General features: G+C 49.1%; 10 protein-coding genes across 10 annotated transcripts; 5 read left to right on the plus strand and 5 right to left on the minus strand.

Moving 5' to 3' along the window:
• N7466_007645 (fungal specific transcription factor domain-containing protein) lies at positions 1-2,118 on the minus strand (the record flags this gene model as incomplete). The annotated part of the gene is made up of 4 exons (XM_057167034.1): positions 1-1,019; positions 1,074-1,759; positions 1,817-1,839; positions 1,993-2,118. 4 exons carry the CDS (start codon positions 2,116-2,118, stop codon positions 1-3), a joined length of 1,854 nt encoding a protein of 617 aa, XP_057020075.1.
• Positions 2,119-2,734: 616 nt separating this feature from the next.
• On the plus strand, positions 2,735-4,482 carry N7466_007646 (uncharacterized protein; the record flags this gene model as incomplete). The annotated part of the gene is made up of 6 exons (XM_057167035.1): positions 2,735-2,825; positions 2,884-3,168; positions 3,228-3,500; positions 3,550-3,676; positions 3,729-3,858; positions 3,916-4,482. The coding sequence occupies 6 exons, from the start codon at positions 2,735-2,737 to the stop codon at positions 4,480-4,482; spliced, it is 1,473 nt and encodes a 490-aa protein (XP_057020076.1).
• Positions 4,483-5,019: 537 nt separating this feature from the next.
• N7466_007647 (DUF3759 domain-containing protein) lies at positions 5,020-5,485 on the minus strand (the record flags this gene model as incomplete). Its single annotated transcript, XM_057167036.1, has 3 exons — positions 5,020-5,192; positions 5,259-5,399; positions 5,470-5,485. The coding sequence occupies 3 exons, from the start codon at positions 5,483-5,485 to the stop codon at positions 5,020-5,022; spliced, it is 330 nt and encodes a 109-aa protein (XP_057020077.1).
• Positions 5,486-7,377: 1,892 nt separating this feature from the next.
• N7466_007648 (uncharacterized protein) lies at positions 7,378-8,565 on the plus strand (the record flags this gene model as incomplete). Its single annotated transcript, XM_057167037.1, has 2 exons — positions 7,378-7,812; positions 7,873-8,565. The coding sequence occupies 2 exons, from the start codon at positions 7,378-7,380 to the stop codon at positions 8,563-8,565; spliced, it is 1,128 nt and encodes a 375-aa protein (XP_057020078.1).
• A 184-nt stretch (positions 8,566-8,749) lies between these two features.
• N7466_007649 (uncharacterized protein) lies at positions 8,750-9,721 on the minus strand (the record flags this gene model as incomplete). The annotated part of the gene is made up of 1 exon (XM_057167038.1): positions 8,750-9,721. The coding sequence occupies one exon, from the start codon at positions 9,719-9,721 to the stop codon at positions 8,750-8,752; it is 972 nt and encodes a 323-aa protein (XP_057020079.1).
• A 577-nt stretch (positions 9,722-10,298) lies between these two features.
• Positions 10,299-11,342, plus strand: N7466_007650 (uncharacterized protein; the record flags this gene model as incomplete). The annotated part of the gene is made up of 1 exon (XM_057167039.1): positions 10,299-11,342. One exon carries the CDS (start codon positions 10,299-10,301, stop codon positions 11,340-11,342), a length of 1,044 nt encoding a protein of 347 aa, XP_057020080.1.
• A 753-nt stretch (positions 11,343-12,095) lies between these two features.
• N7466_007651 (shikimate dehydrogenase family protein) lies at positions 12,096-13,064 on the minus strand (the record flags this gene model as incomplete). Its single annotated transcript, XM_057167040.1, has 1 exon — positions 12,096-13,064. One exon carries the CDS (start codon positions 13,062-13,064, stop codon positions 12,096-12,098), a length of 969 nt encoding a protein of 322 aa, XP_057020081.1.
• A 487-nt stretch (positions 13,065-13,551) lies between these two features.
• gpi10 (putative glycosylphosphatidylinositol-alpha 1,2 mannosyltransferase) lies at positions 13,552-15,891 on the minus strand (the record flags this gene model as incomplete). The annotated part of the gene is made up of 2 exons (XM_057167041.1): positions 13,552-15,606; positions 15,679-15,891. The coding sequence occupies 2 exons, from the start codon at positions 15,889-15,891 to the stop codon at positions 13,552-13,554; spliced, it is 2,268 nt and encodes a 755-aa protein (XP_057020082.1).
• Positions 15,892-16,475: 584 nt separating this feature from the next.
• Positions 16,476-18,006, plus strand: car2 (ornithine-oxo-acid transaminase; the record flags this gene model as incomplete). Its single annotated transcript, XM_057167042.1, has 3 exons — positions 16,476-16,952; positions 17,036-17,737; positions 17,821-18,006. The coding sequence occupies 3 exons, from the start codon at positions 16,476-16,478 to the stop codon at positions 18,004-18,006; spliced, it is 1,365 nt and encodes a 454-aa protein (XP_057020083.1).
• A 1,462-nt stretch (positions 18,007-19,468) lies between these two features.
• On the plus strand, positions 19,469-23,893 carry N7466_007654 (ATP-binding cassette transporter YOR1; the record flags this gene model as incomplete). Its single annotated transcript, XM_057167043.1, has 3 exons — positions 19,469-19,750; positions 19,806-22,466; positions 22,526-23,893. The coding sequence occupies 3 exons, from the start codon at positions 19,469-19,471 to the stop codon at positions 23,891-23,893; spliced, it is 4,311 nt and encodes a 1,436-aa protein (XP_057020084.1).
• Positions 23,894-23,903: the final 10 nt, after the last annotated feature.

Genomic DNA, 23,903 nt, shown 5'->3' on the forward strand with positions numbered 1-23,903 from the left:
TTAAAGGCGCTGTGCGTGGGGGGCCATGGAGGTGCTATAGTGCAGCCACCACTCATCGAGATCAGGAAAATGTGTCTGGAAATCAAAGCTCGCCATGTTTTCCATCCAAGCCATATCGAATTGATGATTTGGATCCACCATCGGGGAAGGATGATGATACATGACTTCTGTAGACGTTTGAGGTGGTACTTGGCATCTGGACAACAATCTACCCAGACCTTCTGCAATAACAACAAGCAAATGTTGTCGATGCATAGTCTGAGTAATTTCTCGCAATGCGGCCACAGTCTGCGCGACCAGAGACAAGATCTTAGATGTGTCGATCCGAATGACAGTCGCATATTTAGTAGCAACTTTGAGCAAGAAAACGACTGCAAAAGCAAGCATGGTGTCAAAATAAAGAGGTAATCCGTTCATGAATGATCGGAATTCCGCATCGGAAACAATCACACGAAGAATGGACATGGCTGAGAGTGCGCCGGTATTGGCGATCTCTTCCAACTCGGGCGTGAACCATTCCGTCAGGTTTTCGGTCGCAGGCATGCCCCGGAATGCATGTGAGCAGAGATACAATTTCGCAAAGTGGAAGTGAAAGCCCACGCCCTTTTGGGGATAGTTTCCCACGTTTCGATTCGCTCCAAAGCTCTCGTTCCAATCTGCAAGCCATGTATCCAATGCGATAGAGTACCGACGGAGTTGGGGTATTGCTTGCGGCGCGATAGCTGTGTCCACGTCCACGCCAAATGTGTCAAACACTTGTCCTAGTATTGACCATTCCTGAACCTGACTAATGAGTCGGGCATCATCTTCGGTCGCATGCTCGTTTTGTAGCATGCGAGATGCAGATTTGATGATGAATCCTTCGTGAGACATTGGGGGTCGGCCATATGCGATAGAGAAATGGTGATCGCAGACATATACAAGATAATATAACCGAACCTGTAGATAGCCTTCTCGATCGCCCTTGAGAGCTTTATAGATGCCACCGTGGAGATGAATGTCGGATGCGACCCGCACAGCTATTAATGTTAGACTCATTCGTTCTTGTCACCAGGTTTTGAAGGAAAACATACCATTTCCAATCAGTGCCCATGATAGTTCATGTAACCAAAATGCTCCGATACACAGGCCCCTGATGTCATCCGCATTGGCAGTTTGAGAGAACATCTGCGCAGAAACCAGGTTCTTGAACTCATTATAGCACACGTCGAACAGTTGGCCCAATGATTGTGAATGAAGGGCTCCAACTGTGCAGACTGCTGCAGTCAACAAAGGGGATGCCACCCTGACCGAGTCCAAGCTGATATGGTCACCCAGTATTCGATAAAGAAAGTGATCGAGCCGTAGATGATATTCTTCAAACAAAGCTAATGCCTGTCGTAGGGTAATTAGACCCGTGGATATCAAGTCCGGCTGGCGTGCGTTGGGTAGACCATTCGGCGGTGCGCCCCTTGAGCTATCTGAAAGACATGAAGCTGGGATAGAAGCCGGGCCACCTCTTGGATCCATGACAACTTCCCAGGTCCGAGGTAATTCACGATCGTCTCTTTGTTGAGGTGGAGCTTGAGGCTGAGCCTGGGGCTGATACTCCGGACTGAATACCGCTGGTTCTGCATTAGTCAAGTCCACCGGGGGAGGGCTCAATGACTCTTGTATTTCCGCATGTTGTGATTTTAATTCAGGTATATCGACTTTGTTTGCAATCTGGGAAATGGCTTCTTCAAGTCGCCGGATTTTGCGAACCATAGCACCTTTCCATCTGCGAGGATTTAGCGTGCGAATTCTCTTGATTTGGAGTTGTGGTGGAGAATCTCACGTCACGTCTTCTTCCAGTAACGTCTGCAAACTTCTGTTAACTGTGCATGGTAAACCTCTTTTCTTGCACCGAGAACACGGCGCTTGGCCATCTCGCATGTGACATTTTATCTGAACAAATAGCCCATTAGCATCTGTTATTGTCAAGAAGGCTCGAATCAGGAAGTTGTTCCTCACCTTTTGTTTTCGGCATGCAACACAGGCCGTGATTTTACGAGTAATATCCGGTGGTTTGCGATCACCGAATGATTCACGCAAGGCATTCACAGCCGGCGGTGATGGCAGCGCGTCCATTTCGTCCATTCCGCGGCCGGAAATTGATTTTACCGGGAGATAAGAAGATAAGATCACAGATCACCGTATCAGTCTTATCAAGTGCACCAACCGGACACGCAATGAGTCTGATATTTCATGTGTCTAGACCGATGTTGCTCAGTGGAGGGAAATCACAGGACAAAAAAACACCATAGGACTTCGCACCGATGTTGACTTATAAGCTTACTTGCACGGCGAGTTGCCGACAGCACGTGGGGGTTGTCGCAGCCAATGACTGGCAGATCCACAATTATTCTTCCCGATCTGCTTGGTTTTTTGCACGTTGCCGAAGCCCGTGGTGGATCTCTTCATTCTCATTGAATATGGGGTTTTTTGTACCTCCAACCTTACAATTCAGATTCCGGGGGATCTAGGACCTACGGTACTTCTTGCCGGTAACAAACATCTTGCTTCAAAAGTGACAACGCTCAATGTATGAAGTATATAACCGTTCGACACAATCTCGATCTTTTCAGAGGCCAGGATGCAGGCCTGACAGCACAACCCTGAGAGTCAAGATCGCCATTCACCTCTAACTCAAGTGGGACTACTCATTCGCTATCTGACCTTTCTTTGAGTCCTTATTTGTACATATCTCACTTCAATGGCCTCTTTAGGAGCAAAGGTGCGGTTCATGATCACCGCGGGGGTTGGGTTCTTTGCAGATGGCTATCTCAACTTGACAATTGGACTTGGTATGATTTTTATACTCTTCTATCCATTCATTGTTGTTCATCAACTGACATTTATAAGTTGTTCCAATTCTCGGGTATCTTTATTTCCCAGATGGCAAAGTTGCCACAATTGACAGCGACGTCATCAAAGGAGGCCTCAGTCTGGGCATGGTGGTTGGCCAACTCCTTTTTGGTGTGCTTAGCGATACCTGGGGTCGCCACAAAATATATGGAAAGGAGTTGCTATTGACTATCTTTGGAACCCTGTTGGTCATTTTGTTGCCATGGAAGGGTATGTCCACACGGTCAATAACTGCCTGGGTAACGGTATTCCGCGTTTTGACAGGAATTGGAATTGGAGCAGGTAAATAACACCCTCGAAACTACAATCTTTGGAAACAATTGAGCTCTAACAGGTGATAGACTATCCGCTATCCTCTTCATTGGCAGCCGAGAACTCACCATTTGGCAGTCGGGCGGTTCAGGTACTGGTTGTCTTCTCCAATATTGGCCTCGGGAACATTGCCGCCAGCATCGTCTTCTTAGTCCTACTCAAAGCCTTTGAGAGCGCGGTTGCAGAAAATATACAACACCTGGAGTGGGTGTGGCGATTACTTCTGGGGATTGGTATCATTCCTGCTATTTTTACACTCTATGCCCGTTTGACCATCGCCGAGACTTTGCCATATAAACAATGTTAGTACCACTGAGAAACATACTGCAGGCAATTCTAACATTGGAACAGATGTATGTGATGAGAATACAGGTCAAAAGCGAGGCTTGAAGCAGCAGTGGCGCGACTTCCGAGAATATTTCGGACAGTGGAGGCATGCAAGGGCTCTCTTTGCAACTGCAGCCTCCTGGTTTCTCTTGTAAGTCTGCTCTCGTTGGAAATTCATGAATATGCCCGCTGACAAGTTGAAGTGATATCGCATACTACGGTATCAACCTCAACCAGAGTGTTATCCTGGCCAGAATTGGATATGCCACGGGAGATACCCCATGGAAGACCCTTTACAACACTGCCATCGGGAACATAATTGTCCAGGCTGCGGTAGGCAATGTTCAGTCAAGACCCAGAAAGGTTCAGTTTTCGCTAATTCTTCAACAGGGCTATCTTCCTGGATTTTACGTTGGTATTTTCCTCCCCGATCGCATTGGTCGTGTTCGCCAACAACTATTCGCATGCGGGACAGTGTGCGTTCTCTATGCCATCTGGGCCGGAATCAGCTCTCCCGGCACTCACACCTCCACTGGAGGTTTGATGGTCATTTTCGCGATTTCCCAGTTCATGCTCACAGTTGGGCCCAATGTGACTACTTTCCTGATCCCTGCAGAGGTATTCCCAACACGAGTTCGCGGCACGGCGCATGGAATTTCTGCCGCTGCTGGTAAATGTGGCGCAATTCTGACAGCGTTTGCATTTGGTACGGTTGAAGATGCAATCGGTCTGTCCGGCGTCCTCGGCCTGTTCTCTGGGATTATGTTCCTCACCACTCTTGTCACCTTCCTGATTCCAGAGACCAAGAATCACTCCCTTGAGGGCATTGAAAGAGGTGATCTGTATGCAAAGCATGATCAGTTCGAGGAGAGAATTTCCACCCCCGGCAGTATCACCAAAATGCACATTCAGGGTGTGGCTTCTGAAGCTTCTAGATCTGTCGATAATGTTATCTAGATTATGATGTGTATATAAACATACTCGGTCAAGAAATACAATGTGCATGGAAGCATCGTTTGAAGTCCCGAGCTACTCGCGAGCTCGATAATGGAACATGGATTGAATTGGAACACACATATGTATACTAAGAAACACAATAAGTCTCCGAATCTATTGTCGGAACTACGAGGTTGCTCACGAGGTCCACTGTAATTCAAACTCTATGTACAATTGCACGTGCTGGCGTACAAGGGACCCTGAAGTAGGTGAGTTGGGTTGGAAGAAATGGACATCATAGCCAACACTATCATGTGGGTATCTTGGAGCACTTGAGCATGCCATCCATGGATGGTTGTGGTGCCGATTGGTATGAATTCTTGGATGCTACTACTTGACTAAATCATCCGTTTCTGATGTGAAGTTCAAAACAGCTCTCCGCCAAGATCAGTGGAGTTACTTATAAGTCACCTCTACGACGCTTTACTTGTTCATTTCAATCAATTGAATTGTCATGGTGTTCTCAAAGATTCGTGATCACATAGGACATGTGCCCTTCTAGTTGTAGTTGAACTCCTCAACGTTGACCTCCTCGATCTGCTGGTTGGCGTGGCGCTTAGCGCGCTCACGGTCAACGAAGTCCAGACCCTTGGTCTCGACCTCGCGGTCGATGAAAGCACCGGCGAATCCAGCCATCAGCTCCTTGGCCATGGCGTGGTTGGGGGGAGCGCCTAATAATATCACATGAAAGGTCAGGCAGGTTCGTATGCGGGGTAAAGGGGGATGGGGGTACATACCGTTCTGGGCAACGTGGTTCTCGTAGGCGCGGGCAGCGGCGAAGCTGGCGGCACCGGCAAGGAGCTCGTGGGAGAAAGAGGCCTCGTGGTGCTCATCAGTGTTGTCCCACTGGTTAGCGGCATCAGCCTGCTCGGAGTCGTCTATTCAAGGTAAGAGGTAAGCGGAGATCCATGGCGGACAAGAAGGGTTGCGTATTGTTGGGAGACTCACTATCGAACCAACCCATTGTGAATAGAGGAAATTTGAAAGTGAGGTGAGGGAGTGAAAGTTGTAGAGGATGAAGAAGAAAGTTCAAAGGAAGAGGGAGAAGAGGGGTTCATATAGGAGGGGCATAGAGCGTAGCGCGCAAGCGGGCCAATCACCCCAGCCACTACGGAGTGCCACCTCACTGTTTCACCATCACCATACTCAGAATTGATGATTGGTTTGTGGCTTGTGGTTAATGGGACCTTCCAATTGCGATAGGCGCCTTGGAGGTAAAACACCCGAAACGTACACGGTCAGGAATAGGCTGGTACCGCTCCGTACAGTAGCGTGGAAGCTCTCTGAAGGCGCCACCAGCTGAGAGCTCTCACTTGCGGAGTACGAAGTACACGTCAGTCATTACATCAGGAGCAGGGGTTTTGTGGCTGTGGTAGGCACCAATCAAGGGGATTATCTAGCGGGATATTTTGGTATTTTGGAGTTGAAGTGGGGCAAAAGAGCTACTAGTCCATTCTACCTTTTGCTAGAGCTACAGGCCCAAGGGTCTAGCGGTGGAGGGGTATTTTTCTGTCCCTGGCCATCGCAGAATTCACCAACGATATTCTGTGTATCTAATTCGGTCTTCTTCTCAGTCTGAAATGTGGCTCAGTTATCACAGAGTGGCTTATATTGACATTAAGCATTGCACTTTGCATAATACGACTGCAGTGTGTATGCGATGCAGTGTAAGCTGCCGGAAGCTCCCGACCAGAATGGAGTCAACATTCGGCGCCAAGACAAACAAGCTTCACCCTCATGGAGAAATAGAACAGTTACTTACCGCTTTTTCATAAAACAACAATCACGTAAAAGATCCATTTATGAACCAGCCGGCCAATTCCAATCCTCCAACTCACTGGGATTGAATAGAAGCAGGACGCAGATATCCAATGCCAGAGCCATCGGAGATAACAAGGTACCCATGTATTCCTGCCGCTCTTGTCACACACTTTGGTTTGAGAATCGTAAATGTGGCGCAGCGAATGCGTAGAAGCGATTGGAATTGAGGTGCAGGTCAAAGCGGGGTAAAGCGTCGTTAACTTTCCCAATGAGTTGTGCATCGCGGTCGATCGGATTGACACGTTTACAGTAGATTGGGTGGCAATGCGCCACGATGATTGGATGCTGGAGATTCTGCGATCCCATCGATTCCCCTCCATTGTGCTCAGCCACTTTCCTCAACATTTCAGCCTCGCTTGATTTGTTTTGAAATGACGAGAGGACTTTGGAAGGAGAACGAGGAGAGCAAAGCAAAAACAAACAAACCCCAAAAAAGAATATTATCGCCTCAGGCTCTCAGGCATCACAATTCGAGACAAACCACGTGGATTGCGCGCTAAGCCTAATCTGTACCCCAATAGAGATTGCTTCTCTTTCACATCTCGAGGACAGCAAGGACAAAAAGAACTCCACTGGAAATTTGGTGCCAAGATCAGATATGACGAATCTTGACGGGGAAGAAATCCTTCATTGCCCCTATTGACACCCATTTACGGTTGTATGGACTCTATTGAGGCTCATTTTAGGTAAATCAGACTACCACAATATGGCGGACTAACAAAGCGTGAGAAGGGGCTATATGCAACCGCTTCTTTGTTCATCCCTCGGAAAATCGAATCCTTGCTTGCTTAAATGCAGCTGCTAGGCCTAATAATGGCACTGCCTTTGTGCTTAATCCTCAGGGTGTGAATGATTTTAATGTCATACGATCCTAACCAAACATTGGGAATTTCAGAATGCCATTAATTGAATGAGAACGCAATGTTTTGCTATAATGTATGCAGCTGCTGTAGTATATAAAGACCCACTGGAATCAGCCCTGGGACTTGAGAGCACTCGTGAACTGGCAGTCAATGGGCACTTGTGCACGCTGAAATGAAGTATATGCAACTGAATTGTTTGGTGGTCTTTGGTGCTATGCTGGCATCGACCGCCACAGCCGCGTATTTCCCAGGTGGTCTTCTCTCTCCCCATTTTACATCTTTGGATAAGCGCACTATACCAACAGCAGATAGTGATGGCGTCTGCTACACTTATGCTGTCCAGGCTGGAGAAACATGTACCAGTATTGCCGCGGCCTTCGGCATCACGATAGCTGAGATCGACGAGTACAACACCGGCGTATGGGCTTGGGACGGATGTAACGATGTCAAACAGGGCGCGATTATTTGTCTGAGCTCTGGCTTGCCTACTATGCCTGTTGCGCTTCCACATGCCATATGTGGGCCTCAGGTGCCTGGAACGGCAAGACCTACCAATATGTCCGAGTCCTATCTTGCTTCTCTAAACCCTTGTGTTTTGAACGAATGTGTAAGTGATGCATCTTCATCAAATCATATCCAACTGTGAGCTAACATCTGTGAATATTAGTGCTCATCTTATGGTGAATGTGGTACTACTTCGCTTTATTGCAGTTCAATTGAATGTATCTCGAATTGTGACGCAAAAGCTGCCAGTGCCGTCACTACGAGTACAGCTTCCAAGGAGTCATCGACAACGACGGCGGCCAAAACAACCTCCACAAAGTCAACCTCAACTTCCACTACGTCTACCACAAGCAAGACATCCACAAAGTCATCAACTACATCCACCACAAGCTCGACAAGCTCGAAAAAGACGTCAACAATGACAACGAAAACAGTAACAACAACAGCTGACACGTCTGCATCGACATCAACGCCCTGGTCGATCACAATTTATTACGAGCCTAAATGTGATGCCGGCGATCAGGGTTACTATCTTGTTGGAGGATGGAATTACGACAGAACGGATGACTGTCTTGTTTTGAGTGGAGGAGATCTGCCCACTGATGACAATGGCTCTGATCCGTGGTGTCAGTGGTGGGCGGATGGCGGTAATGCCGGCTACACTAGCTGTGGGCTATCTACGCTTGTGCATCCACAGTCATATTATATCACGTCTGGTCAATGCTGGACCTATTCGGATGATGCTTGCTCAGACTATTCGGGGGAAGTTTATTCTCCCATTATTGGCTGTCAATACCCCGGGAAAAAGAGCTGGAATCCGACTACTATTCGTTCTATGCAATGTGCCGGGATTTGAGTTGTGTTTAACAAGGAAATTGTTTGAATCTCAAAGCTTGAGGGCAATCAATCGCTTATAGCGACTAGGGTTTTTATATGAGAACATTTGAATGTATGATATTTAGTTAGTACCAAGGTTGTTGTTACACATGTGCATATAATCTAACTTGATTTTTTGACATTCACCTTCTCGACGTTCACGTTCACTGGGGTTGATCAATCCTATAAAGTATAGAAGCCGGGTGAAAATAGGCCTCATACTCCACCTCTTCCTCCCCAGCAACATCATAATGGTAGTGCCCACCTTTGCGACCACCCTCAGCATCAAAGCAATGAGTATGCTCCATCCGCAACCCCAAATTCTCGGGATCAGCACTATGCATCACCGTCAAACAAACAACCGGCGCATCAAACACATGATAAGTAAGCCACTCTTTCTCCAGCTGCTCTCGATCACGGAAGGGTAACTCCTTCGGGAAATCAGGCATAACATGGAACTTAGCCTTCCCAGCCTTAAGCAGAAATACTCCACCAAGACTAATCGGATTTGAATCCCCATAGAACTCCCTTAGCCCAAGCCGTATACAATTGGTGAAATTCAATTCCCCGACCCGCCCCCTCGCCGAGATCTTAAGTACCGGACCCGCCTCCCCAGTCGACCCATACAAATTCATCATCAGCGCACAGTTCGCAGTATCCGCATGCTGACACGACGACAAGCCCTCCCGATTAACCTCTATAACTCGCGTGTTATTAATCACCCGCAGTGAATCCGGTTGATCAAAATCCGGTGTAAGCGTCGAATCCTCTTCCGAAGCCCAGGCTATATTCGGCGCGAGCTCGGCGTTGTGCCCAAGGTCTTGGAACGGGGCCGCGCCCGCGCCGATTAGAGAGCCCCCCGAGGGAGACATCTGCATGTCCTTCGCGAGCGATAGAAGTGAGTATGTGGCGTTGAGGTTCGGGGTAGGGAATAGGTTGGGCTGTCCGCCGATATCGGCGATACAGGGGTTTCCAGAGAGCCCGGCTGCGGCGAGGTTGAAGGGGGGTTGACGGAGATCTGGACACTCGACGACGCGGGCTGTGGCGGTTGTAAAGTTGGATTCTAGGGACTTTTGGATGATCGTTGCCAGCTCGCCCATTGGTGGGGGCTCCCTGGGGTGGATTGTGACACTCATAATTCGTTTTATTTGGTATGTATTATATTCATGCCCTTATCTGTAGGTGGATGTTTGTGATGATTTGGAGCACTTTGAGGTGGAAGGTTCCAATGACGGATGCGGGGAACAAAATATACCAGGTTGAAGTGGGCGCGTCATTTCCACGGAGATTTCCGAAGGTTCAACAACCTTGGAAACATTGAAGTATCTGAATCTTGTTCCGCTTTTCAAGTGCACGTGGAAGACATCAAGTTGGTGATTTACCAAATCGTTCACAGGTTCAAAGTTCCAAGGTTAGTTACATTTCAAGCCCGTCAACTGGTGTTCCTTTGCAGTCTACTGAGTGTATTCGAAGTTCGAGTACTTGCCCTGGTGAAATTTAGTGATGAGAATATTATGGTTAGCATTCGCTTGTATAACTTAGGGACTGTAAATAGCACTTGAGGCAAGCTTGATTGTTATATTAGCGTGTCTTTATCCATTTAACCTTTCGCTGAAAGTGATTTTAAGGCTAAGTGTTCAAATGTTATCGACTACTAGGTACATTTCTACCCCGCGCTTGACTTTCTCGATTCGGCAGCATTCCCTTTCAACAATGGCGTCACAGGTCAAGACAGGGGTTTTCCAAACAATGGAAACGGTCTCCGAGACAAATGTTCTCATCAGAGACCAAGTATACGGCGAACACAGTATCACCGAAACCGTACTTATACATCTCCTCCGAAGCCCAGAGTTATTGCGCCTCAAGGGTATCTGTCAACACGGAGTCACTACATTCCTCGGATTCGGGCCCAAAGTCACCCGCTTCGAGCACTCAGTCGGTGCCTTTCTACTAGTGCGCACCGTAGGAGGCAGCGTGGAAGAACAGATTGCCGCCTTGCTGCACGATATCAGCCATACCAGCCTTAGCCATGTCGTTGACGACGCGCTATCCAAGCCCGGAGAAGAAAGCTACCACGAAGTGCACAAAAGTAGATTTTTAAAAACCACACAGTTGCCTGATATTCTCACAGAATATGGCTTTGGTAATCTCAAGGCCCTCGAAGAAGATCTATTCCGGCTGGTTGAAATGCCAGCACCACACCTCTGTGCCGATCGACTCGATTACGCTCTTCGTGACGCACTAGCTTTCGAAAAACTTAGCCTTAACCAAGTAAGAGAAATATATCAATCCACGAAAGCATTCCCATCCGCCTCTTCTCATAACCGCCTGCTTGTCCTCGAGGACCAAAACCACGCACTTATTCTCGCTCGGGCATACCAAGCCACAGACCGAGACGTGTGGTCTAACCGGGCTCAGGCAAATCTTTACAAGCGAACCGGTTCGATAATCAGAGACCTGGTTCATTCAGGCCGTGTGAAAGAAGAGGCGCTTTGGAAATTATCAGATGAAGATTTCTGGACCTTGCTGCGCCAGCAGGCGACACCTGAGATTTTGAGCGAAATGAACGCAATGGAAAGCCAAGGTCTTCCAGATGAGGAGGAGTTGCGTTTGCCGAGAGATGCTAAGATTCGAACAATCGATCCGGATATTTACCAGGGTCCGCAGAATGATCCTTTACCTTTGTCGGTTGTTCTTCCGGAATGGGATATTGAGCGTCGGGAATACATTCTCAGTAGGGAGTCTGAGCGAGAATAGAGCTTTGAAGAGTTGGGCAAGATGAGATATTGGATAGAAAAGCGCAGGGTTGATAATTGAAATCCATAGTTTTACTCTATCGAGGTCCATAGGTGCATTCGGACCGATATCTTTGACGACATCTGGATGGACTTCGGGAGTACCACGAGACCGATTAGCGGAAATTGAATATTGAAGCCCGTCAAACATCGAATGCAACATAGAATCGTATTCATTGTCCAACGCTAGAAATTGTGGGTAAAATCTCAGAAGAGAGGGTGGAAAAGTGATGCTTAATTTTTACCACACCGCGCTCCGATAATACCACAGCGGTGCGTAAAAGCATTGTGAGGCTGCGCGCGGGTTAAGGAGGGGTTTTTCGTCCACACGCGAGATTGTTTTTTGTACTCTTAACCCAAAAATTTTGCGTGCTCTTAGACCCCACTTGGTCCATGGTTGAAACGAAAGCTGGAAGATACTAGTAGGTTTTTTGAGTTGAGGAGTAGATAAAAATCACTGGATAGTTCCTTCACCGGTACATTTGAGCAATGAGAATTCAATTAATCCAAGTACACATGTGAAATCCATTCACCCTCAAGTGCTTCAAATCTTGCCCAGGTACCTACTAGCTACCTTCAAATGTTCTCAAGAAATCTGTCTCCTGGTCTAGCGCATATTCTCGACCTGGCTCGTACAACTGAAACAAGCATGAATTGACATCAATTTTCAGCCCATGATTCTACCAACACCAGTTCCCAAACTTGAACTGTCGAATCATCGCTGAAGAGCTTCACGGATTGCCTTGTTCGCCAATCCCGTGGGCAAGCTTTGGCGCGATCGTTCAGTCCATAGAACGGACTGCTCAATAGCCTGGTGTTCCATGACATCAAGTCCATCAATAATGTTCCAACCATGTTGCTGCGCCAGAGTCGCCAGCCACGTCATCGGCGTAGGGGTGTAACACATTTCTAGAAATAACCGAGGAGATGTGTGGCCAGTGTTGGATTGGACAATCGAGGTGGCAATTTCCCGGGCAGTATGCTCAAGCTCGGTTTTGGGCGGAATATCTGGCACTGCACTGATTACCACAATAGGTTTCTCGATGATTGATTGTGCATCTTCAACGCTTTCCAAATAACGGATTTCTTGACGCAAACCCGCTTGCTTTAGGGCCATGATAGCAGCTCTGGCCTCCTGAGGATCGCGATTGACCAGATAAACCAATTGAGAGCCGAGCCCCTCTGTGAGAGCATAGATCGCAGATCTGCAAGTTGCCCCTCCGCCGATTACCAGTGCCGGGAGCTTTGGCAGATGTTTTGGAAGGTCAGGATCCGCATTGAGGAGGGCCCGCTGGATGCCGATCCAGTCTGTGTTTGTACCGATGTAGATTTGTTTCTTTTCACCTCCTTCTGGATTCGGACGTATGTATATTGTGTTGATGCATCCAATTGTTTGTGCTTCGGGAGTCAGCATATCAACATGGTCCATCGTCGATATTTTGTTAGGCATTGTGACAGCTGCTCCGATGAAATCTTCCCGGCACATGAGCCACTTCAAATCCTCGATGTCCTCTGAATCAAGTCTGATATAACGCCATGGCAAGCCGACATTCTTGAAGATGGTGTTATGGAAGGCTGGCGAGACGGAGTGGGCAATAGGTTGGCCAAACAGGTAGACAGTGCGTTGCATGGTGTGATTGATTTTGCTCGATTGAATGGACTGGATCCCGCTGTTGTCGGCCATGATTTTGTTTCGGACCCAAGGAGGGCCACTACAGAAATCCGCAGATATCTTGACGAAAGTTAATGTGAGCCTACTAACACACGGATTAAATTAATCTTATCCCAGGATTTTGGTTGACACCTTGTTTGAACGGATCTGAGTATTTCCAGCCAATCGGATTTGAGAATCTCAGTCATAACCGATGACGTCACGCCCGAGTTGCACCAAAAGCTTGCCCAAGTTGCAGCAGACATATAGTCCACCTGCGGGTAAGTATAGGTGCCTATTTATTACGATCTCCGAACATTTGAAGTACAAGCACTTGAGTACTGTAGTATATAACAAGGATATAATTTCCCAAAAGAATGTAAAAGATTAGTATGTACAAAAGTTGAACTTGCTAGATAATCGAACCAGATATGTAGCAGAAACATTATATGGGTCTTTCCATTTACCAACCCGTGTCGAGTTCACAATGGAACCTTGACTCGACCACAAAGGTCCTAAATTATGACCAAAGCTCACGCTCACGTTTATCGATCTTTCTCTTAGAAGGGCCTCCCAGCCACTCAGGCCAAGGTGGAAGCTGATCATGCCAGCTGGGATCCTTTGGTCGGAAATATGATAGAAAATCATCCACCAAGGAAGGTTTGCCCCATGACCAGGTGCCCGAAGAGAAGAGATGTGACTCAACAAAGCCCCGCAGAGATGTGAAAGAAAGGGAGGAGAGCGAGGGGAAGGATGGGAGAGAGAGTTGCCAACTGCCACCTCTTGATCGGAAATATGATAAGAAATTATCGACCAAGGAAGGTTTGTTCCATGACCAAAGGTTTGAAGAGAAGTGGGACTTGAAAAATCGCATTAGGGATGCGGAAGAAAGCGAGGAGGCTGGAGGAAAGGACGTGAGAAAAGATGGAGGGAAGGAAATCCAGTCCTTTTGATTACGAACCGCTGCTTTGTGCGAACGCCAGGCATCTTGCTCTGCGGGGTCCAGGCACCACACGACAATGTCACCGCGGCGACGCCAGTCATCGTGCCAGGCTGTGTTCCATGTGCGCCAGCATTCATCATACGAGCCGCGAACAAGATTGCGCATGGTGGGCTCCAGCTGGGCGAAGAATATAAGGTAATCAGGCCATTCGTGGAGGTCTGGATTCGGGGATTGTAAGCCAGTTACGTAGCTTGGTTGCCTTGGTAGGTAGCGCAGCCCACCGGCCATGTTCTCTTGTAGGAAGTGAGTTGGGTCGTCATAGAACTGGTCGGCCTCATCACGGTAGACAGCCTTTTGCGCCTCGTTGAGATCGACTGGAGGCTCACAGGAAAGTGCCCACGCATGAATAGGATGAACCAGATGAGAGCGCCATGGGGTACTGTGACAGGGCATCAAGAACCCAGCCGTTAATCTGTTTTCTGAGCCAGATGTATGCTTATTTGACAAAGAATGTCCCTCGTATTGGCCACGCAGATAGCTAAGCACATCCAGTGGCCCCGGGGCATGATATACGGTCGTATATATCGCAATAAACCCATTGATGACGAGGAGAAATAGGAGGCAAAGTCTGCGAAGGGTATGAGAACTGAATGCGAGAGCTGGCCAAAAGAATTGCACTAGACGAGGGGCGGCCAGGATATGGAGAGATGGGAGTAGAGGGTAGATGAAGCGAACTTCTTTGTGCGAAATAAGGGACAGTACGCATGGCATCAATATACATATTGTTGCCAAGTGTACACGCGTGGTGGCCTGTACTTTTTCAGAGGGCGAAGAAGCTGAGACTCGCTTGGTCAAAGTAGAATATAGACCCGGCACGGCAAAGGGAATCAGCGTGGTGAGTAAAAGCGGGTAGCCCTCGGTCACATAGTAGTGCCAATTATTACGGCCGTAGAAGACTGCTAGTGACTGGGCAATATTAAAGTATAGAAAGCGCAAGGGAGGAAATGTCCAAATCCCATAGAACAGGCGATCTGCCACCGATGAGAAACCTAAGATCAAAGACCCGCAAAGAAGGACCTCGCGCACAAGAATCGCACGCAGACTCCAGGAGATCCGAAGCCAAGCGAGTGCAGCCAACGTGATCCAAATTATAATGTTAGTTGGGCGGAGGATACAGGCAACGCCCGCTAGCGACAGGCATTTGCGAAGGCTCAGTAGTACTCGGCGATCCTGGGCCTTGGCCTTCTCCCCACCATTCTTGCGGCTATCGGCGGCGGGGGAGCCAGCTGACCATTGCCACGGCCACTGATCCAGCGCGACAATCGTAAGCGTTGTTTCCAGGCAATTGGACAAAGTTCTTGTCGAGCAGAACCATTGCCAAGGATTCACCGTAGTGGCTATTAAAGCCGCCCACGCGCCACGGGAGTCTTCTCCATAGATGCGACTCGCGAGTCTCCAAGTGTAGTAATCACCTAAAGCTGACAGAACGGCCTGTACGGTCTTGGGGGCGGCGATCAGGAGGTTGGCGCGCGTCGAAGGTGTGCAAAAAAGCGAGGAAATCGCATCGGTCGCTTTGTAAACTGCAGCGAAAAGGAGAGGGTGGAGGGAGGATCGAAGTCGGTGTTGCCATTCCTAATCAAAACTTGATCAGCACTTATCCGAGACGTGTCGCACACGCGCGCGACCTGTAATTCCCACACCTACCCAAGTTAACCAAGCCCCTTGAGTTTTATCCTGTAAGCCTGTTCCAAACGCGATCTGCCATGCTGGTTCCAGCGACTGGAAAAATTCATCGGGTTGGAAGAATGTTCGGACGGTGAGCGCATTGACGAGGCGGAAGGCGATCAGGAGGAGGAGGATTTTGACGGCCGGGGTGCCAGCGGCGCGACGCGGGGAAAGGGTATTGACAGAAGACATGTTTTGAGACGAATAAAAGCTAGCAGTTATGACATTCGGGCCAAGCCCGCGACGATTACTGGTCACAAGGGGATCTTAGATTCGCATGGTGGATGCCGCGACGGCGAGCATGACATCAACCAGGGCAAAAAGAGCGACCGCGGGGAATTCAATGGCCGGGCCGGTAATAGGAACAAGCTGATTGGAGAGATTAGTATGCTGATAGGTAATGTGATGGAGACCAGAAGCAAAAATGAGCGACCGCTCGTGTATTCCTGCGCTTAGGGAACAGCAGAGGTGGAGGGATGAAAGAGCTCGCGACAACCTGCACTTAAGGGAATAGCACTTGCACTTAGGGGAATAGCGGCGGATCTATACGCCACGGTCCAATCCCACGGTCCAAAGTACAAGTATTCGTCCCCCTTGCTTCCTTTTCTTTCTTTCTCTTTTTTCTTTTTCATTGGAGATTCAATCTACTTCTTTAAACAAATTCCTTTAACCTTCTCACTTTTTTTTCAGTCTTGTACTGCAATTCCCATTTTCTTACTCAGTGTGGACCTTCCGTTCCTATCTCATCCATTCACTTCTTCCCCGCAAAATCCACTATGGTTGCCAACGGGTCCAATGGGACTTTCTCCCACTACCACGCTGCTTCAACCAGTGAGGCTATTCAGACAGAGTCCGAGTATGCTGCCCACAACTACCACCCATTGCCTGTGGTCTTTGCCCGCGCCCAGGGTACCTCGGTGTGGGATCCTGAAGGACGTCACTACCTTGACTTCCTCTCTGCCTACTCTGCCGTCAACCAAGGACATTGTCACCCCAAATTGATTGCAGCCCTCGTTGATCAAGCGTCGCGGGTTACTCTAAGCTCGCGCGCGTTCTACAATGATGTTTTCCCCCGCTTCGCTCAATTCGTCACTAGCTACTTTGGCTTCGATATGGTGCTGCCCATGAACACTGGTGCCGAAGCCGTGGAGACAGGAATCAAGATTGCTCGGAAGTGGGGTTACAAGATCAAAGGTATCCCAGAGAACCAGGCAATTGTTCTGAGTGCGGAAAACAACTTCCACGGTCGGACAGTAAGTTACCCCTCCGAAATCCCATGTTCGTGAAACATGACGTATGCATAATTGGGGGCTGACCGATTGGTTCCTTGCATTAGTTCGCCGCCATCTCACTGTCATCTGACCCGGAATCGCGCGAACATTACGGCCCTTACCTCCCTGGTATCGGATGCACCATCCCCGGCACCGAGAAGCCTATCACTTACAACGATAAGGCTGCCCTCCGTGAGGCCTTTGAGGCGGCTGGACCTAACCTAGCGGCCTTCCTTGTCGAGCCCATTCAGGGTGAGGCTGGTATTGTCGTCCCAGACGAGAGTTACTTGCAGGAAGCCCGTGCCCTGTGCGACAAGCACAATGTGCTCTTGATCTGTGATGAGATTCAAACTGGTATTGCCCGCACTGGTAAGCTCCTTTGCCACGAGTGGAGCGGAATCAAGCCCGATTTGGTCCTTTTGGGTAAGGCCATTTCTGGTGGCATGTACCCCGTCTCCTGTGTGCTGGGTAGCAAGGACGTCATGCTCACAATCGAGGCTGGTACCCACGGTTCAACCTACGGCGGTAACCCATTAGGTTGCGCTGTAGCCATTCGTGCCCTGGAGGTGGTTCGTGAAGAAAACATGGTGGAGCGGGCTGAAGAACTCGGCCATATCTTCCGCAAGGGTCTGGAGGATCTCAAGTCCCCGCTTATTCAGACTGTGCGTGGAAAGGGTCTTCTCAATGCCATCGTCATTGACGAGTCCAAGACCAACGGCCACACTGCCTGGGACCTGTGCATGCTGATGAAGGAGAAGGGCTTGCTGGTAAGTTTTGAGAGAGAGGACTGTTGTTGTTTCCAAGAGATCTACAAGTATGAAAAGAAAGCTAATTTGCGTGGTACCATTAGGCCAAGCCGACCCACCAGAACATTATTCGACTTGCCCCACCGCTGGTGATCACCGAGGAGGAGATCAAGCAGGCTCTGGACATCATCAACCAAGCTGTGACTGAGCTCCCTAACCTGAAGGGTAGCGCTGAGGACCACGTGATCCCTCCCCCGGAGAAGAAGGTCAAAATTGGCATTGAGAACTAAAGAGCTAGAGACAACATCGGGATGAATTATCAGCCTAGCTGATTTACGAATGAGGGCCCAGGCCCAGGACCAGGACCAGGACCAGGATCCTACTATACACGGTGGTTCAGGTGACCTGATGCTCGACTTGCATGCGTCTGCAGTTCGACATTGCCAGCACACAAAACTGATAGATAGTTTTCCGGACGGCAGTTTTTTGCCTTCTCATGATGTAACGATAGGAAGATAGGTGCTAGTAAAGATAGGCTGATATGGCCATCTACTACATAGGCTAGGGTCTAGAAGTTGTTGCTATCGGCAGCGAATCAAAAGCTTTCGAAATGCAGCGAAATTCCGAAGGATATTTTCCTCAACTTGTACAAGTACCTAGTAACGAAGTCCCAACTAAAAACAGTAATAGTTGCGGCTGGTTGCGCTTGGCAGCGTCTCCTGGCGGATTTGGTGGATGTGGGGCCCAATGCCGGACTCCCCAATCTATCGCGTCCCCGTGACTGGAGGCCTAAGGACCATGAACCGAGACCCACTCTGGGTTTTTTCTTCGCAAGCTTCGCGCAAAGCGGTTTAGGGGGAAGCATTGGGGCTTGTTTGACGTCTTCTTTTGACTCAAATGATCGATTCTTACTAATGCACTTTATCCAACTCGGAACACGGAGTCTCGAATTTCCCGATTCCCGATACACTGGGGAAAACCATGGATGAGTTAGAAGCGAATGCGAATACGATGAGCTTGTCTTCTTTTGGCATTCCCCGATTTGCATTAATCAGTACTTTCTCTGTTCTCTGTGCTCGATCTTGCATCTGGACAAGATCGTGTGTTGTTCTAGGTTGATGTGTATTGAGGTTATGTTTCTAGGGATGAAGGGCAAGAAAACAAATGTCTCCGGGGTTCAGGTCTAGCTCGGCTAGAAAAGGCTTGAAATTTTGCTTTCCGTTATCTACTAGTCCAAACCATTAGAAACCATTGGTTATAGCCAGAATACTACTACTGTGATATTAAAGGGATTATAATAATGTATAGGCATAAATCCGATGTCAACCCTCGGACCTTGCATTCTCCCGAAAACTTTCGAGTCATGATTTTATGTACAGGATTTCGTGCATTTCAAATGTCCGAATCATAAACCTGAAAGTTGAATCTGAGTTTCAGGGAAATATGGGCCTGACTCACCATTGACTCACCGAATCTTCTTAATTACCCCATCTTTGCACTCGTTCTACATGTAATGTTCTTTTGTTTTACACATACCTGGGGAATTCCATGACTTTTTTCCGGTTTCAGCCTGGAATCCCGCTTATCGGCCCCACCAACTTTGGCCTCGGCGCTAACGCCCTTAAAGCCGTGTAGATTTCTTTTATAGGTGATCTCGGCTCTCGGAAATCCCTGAGCTTGGGGATTTATCGTTTTCCCCCCTTTCACGCTTCATCATATTGTTGAGTTGTTGGAGGATATACGGCGGTCATCATGACTACACCCGATCCGACGCCTCAGGTCGTCGTCATCGATGAAAAACTGCCACCGGCCGAGGCAGCAAGTGCTAGATCAACGTCAGGAGATGAAACAAAGCCCCCGAGTCTGAATTTTAATGGGTTAGAGTCAACAAAAAAGAAGAAATGGCACAAGAGGCTTAACCCTCTGCGATGGTCCACACCGCCGCCTGTCCCAGAGGAACGAACAGTGTCAAAAGAATATGGAGCCTCCTTCCTGAGTGTTGTTTATTTCCAATGGATGTCCCCTTTAATGAAAGTAAGTTTTTGGTAGAAGAGCCCCAAGGGTGAAATAACTGACAAGATTTGTCTAGGTTGGATATCTTCGCCCCCTTGAGCTTCAAGATGTTTGGACTGTTAACCCGGAACGCACTGTCGATATCTTGGCAGGTCGATTAGATGCCGCATTGGAACGTCGTACAGCAACTAACAGTAAACGTCCACTCACCGCCGCTTTGTACGACACATTTCGATTTGAATTTTTGCTTGGCGGTGTTTGTCAGTTTTTCAGTTCGCTTTTATTGGTTTTCGCGCCCTACTTGACGCGATATCTGATTGAGTTCGCCACGGAGGCCTGGGATGCCAAAGAGTCTGGAACACCCGCCCCGAACATTGGTCGGGGTATGGGCTTTGTCGTCGGAATCAGTTTGATCCAAGCCCTGCAGAGTCTATGCACGAACCAATTCTTGTACCGAGGTCAGATGGTCGGCGGACAAGTGCGCGCAGTTTTGATTTCCTTGGTATTCAACAAGGCAATGAAATTGTCTGCGCGTGCCAAAGCCGGTGGAAAGGCAAGTGACGATGAGGTAGCTGCACTGGAGACGGCCAGAGACCAAGCTCTGAAAAAAGATCCTAAGGACAAGTCTAAAGCGGAAGACCCCAAAGCTGCCGGAAATAAGAATGGAGTGGCGGGTGATGGTCGTGGATGGAGCAACGGCCGTATCATTGCCCTGATGAGTATCGATGTCGACCGGATCAATCTTGCCGCTGGCATGTTCCACATGACTTGGACAGCTCCCATCTCGATCATTGTGACCCTGGTTCTGCTCCTGGTCAACATTGGTGTCAGCTGCCTGTCGGGATACGCACTGCTGGTATTCGGAATTCCTTTCTTGACCTTTGCAGTTCGATTCTTAGTGAAGCGCCGGAAGGCCATCAACAAGGTCACCGACCAACGTGTATCTCTTACACAAGAAATTTTGCAGGCTGTCCGATTTGTCAAGTTCTTTGGATGGGAAAGCAGTTTCCTTGGTCGTTTGAAAGAAATTCGCAACCAGGAGATTCGCTCCATCCAGACGCTTCTCGCAGTCCGCAATGCCATCCTCTGTGTATCCATGTCTATTCCCGTCTTCGCCTCCATGCTCGCCTTTATCACCTACGCTTTGACAAGCCATAATCTCCATCCGGCCAACATTTTCTCTTCCCTCGCCCTGTTCAACTCTTTGCGTATGCCGCTCAACATGTTGCCCATGGTCCTCGGTCAGGTCAGTGATGCTATGACTGCTCTGACCCGTATTCAAGAATTCTTGCTCGCAGAAGAGCAGAAGGAGGATATCAAACAAATTGAAGACATGCACAATGCTATTGAAATCGAGAATGCGTCTTTCACCTGGGAGCGTTTGCCAACTGAGAACGAGAAGCCCGTCACCGGCAAGGTCGACAAAAAGGCCGCCAAGCTCCTCGAGGCAGCCAAAGACAACGAAAAGAACGACAAGGAAGAAGCGGCAGAGCCATTCAAATTGCAAAGAGTGAATCTCGAGATCGGACGTAATGAACTATTGGCCGTCATTGGAACAGTCGGCTGTGGCAAAACCTCTCTGCTCTCTGCCCTGGCTGGTGATATGCGTGTTACCGAGGGCCATGTCCGAATGAGTACCACTCGTGCATTCTGCCCGCAGTACGCCTGGATCCAAAATACTTCCGTGCGCAACAATATCCTTTTCGGCAAAGAGTATGATGAGACTTGGTACAACGATGTCATTGATGCCTGTGCATTGGCCCCCGATCTGAAGATTCTACCCAACGGTGATGCCACCGAGATTGGTGAGCGTGGTATCACAGTTTCCGGTGGACAGAAGCAACGGTTGAACATTGCGCGTGCCATTTATTTCAACGCCGAGCTTGTGCTCATGGATGACCCCCTCTCTGCCGTTGATGCTCATGTTGGCCGTCACATCATGGACAAGGCTATTTGCGGACTACTCAAGGACCGCTGCAGAATTCTTGCGACTCACCAGCTTCACGTTTTGAACCGATGCGATCGCATTGTGGTCATGGATGAAGGCCGAATTCACGCAGTTGACACATTCGACAATCTCATGCGCGATAATGAGCTGTTCCAGCGCCTCATGGCAACATCCGGACAAGAGGACGCCAATGAAGAATCCGAAAAGACCGAGGAAGCAGGCGAAAAGGTGCAAGAAACACAAGAAGCAACTACCAAGAAAGCTGCGCCTGCAAAGCCCACTGGCGTCTCAATGATGCAGCAAGAAGAGAAGGCTACATCATCTGTAGGCTGGAGTGTATGGAAGGCCTATATTCGAGCATCCGGCAGCTACTTTAACGCTATCGCGATTCTGTTCTTTCTTGCTCTTGCGAATGTCGCCAATATTTGGACCAGCTTGTGGCTTTCGTACTGGACCGACGACAAATACCCTCATCTTTCGACTGGCGCATACATCGGTATCTACGCTGCATTGGCCACTAGTGTTGTCCTCATTATGTTTACGTTCTCGACTTATATGACAACATGCGGTACCAACTCTAGCCGAACGATGCTTCAACGTGCCATGACTCGTGTTCTGCGCGCCCCAATGTCATTCTTCGACACTACTCCTCTTGGACGTATCACCAACCGCTTTTCGAAGGATGTTGCAGTCATGGATAATGAACTGTCTGATGCCATTCGTATGTACGCATTGACGATGACCATGATTATTTCCGTCATGGTTTTGATCATCGTCTTCTTCTACTACGTGAGTTTTCCCAATCACATTCTCAAACACTTCGTAGAAAATGCACTAACCGTAATCAGTTTGTTATCGCCCTTGTCCCCATGGTCATTCTGTTTCTTCTGGCCTCCAACTACTACCGAGCATCTGCCCGTGAAATGAAGCGTCACGAGGCCGTTCTGCGATCGAGCGTGTATGCTCGATTCGGCGAAGCTATCACTGGTGTGGCATGTATCCGCGCCTATGGCGTTGAAAAGCAGTTCGAGCGAAGCATCCGTGACTCCATCGACGTGATGAACGGTGCCTACTTCTTGACCTTTTCCAACCAGCGTTGGCTCAGCGTTCGACTTGACGGTGTAGCCACCTGCCTAGTCTTCGTGATCGGTGTTTTGGTTGTCACTTCCCGATTCAACGTTTCTCCCAGTATTTCCGGCCTGATTCTGTCTTACATCCTCTCTATCGCGCAGATGCTCCAGTTCACCGTTCGCCAACTTGCCGAGGTAGAAAACGACATGAACGCGACTGAGCGTCTTCATTACTACGGCACCGAGCTTGCAGAGGAAGCGCCTCTGCACCTCGCCGAGGTACCTGCCAGCTGGCCCGAGAAGGGCCGCATCGAGTTCAAGGACACCCGAATGCGATACAGAGCAGAGTTGCCTTTGGTCCTGAAGGGTCTCAGCATGGACGTGCAAGGAGGCGAGCGCATCGGTATCGTCGGCCGAACCGGTGCCGGAAAATCAAGTATCATGTCCGCATTGTTCCGCCTGACCGAGTTGTCCGGCGGCACCATCCAAATCGACGGAGTCGACATCTCAACCATCGGCCTGTCCGATCTTCGTTCCCGCCTTGCCATTATCCCACAAGACCCAGCCCTCTTCAAAGGAACCATTCGCTCAAACCTTGACCCCTTCAACGAGCACGCCGATCTGGAGCTCTGGTCCGCTCTCCGCAGGGCCTACCTCATCGGCGAGGAAACTCTCGGCACCGAGCCAGAGGTCGATCTCCCCGAACAGCCCGCAACTGGAACAACAACCCCAGTCACGGGTAGTGACTCAAAGCCCCGACCCGCCAACCGTCTGACCCTCGAATCTCCTGTCGACGAAGAAGGTCTGAACTTCTCGCTCGGTCAGCGCCAACTCATGGCTCTCGCGCGAGCTCTGGTTCGCGATGCACGCATTATCGTCTGTGACGAAGCGACATCGTCCGTTGATTTCGAGACTGATCAGAAGATCCAGCATACCATGGCGCAGGGATTCCAGGGTAAGACTCTGCTCTGTATTGCGCATCGTCTTCGCACGATCATTCACTACGATCGGATCTGTGTTATGGATCAGGGCCAGATCGCTGAGATGGATTCGCCGCTTGCGTTGTTCGATAAGTCGGATGGTATCTTCCGGGCTATGTGTGAGCGCAGTGGTATCTCGCGACACGATATCATGACTCGCGATTAAATAATTTCTG

Source organism: Penicillium verhagenii (genome assembly GCF_028828195.1).
Source record: "Penicillium verhagenii strain IBT 33310 chromosome Unknown utg000007l_segment0_segment0, whole genome shotgun sequence".
Taxonomy (NCBI): Eukaryota; Fungi; Ascomycota; class Eurotiomycetes; order Eurotiales; family Aspergillaceae; genus Penicillium; species Penicillium verhagenii.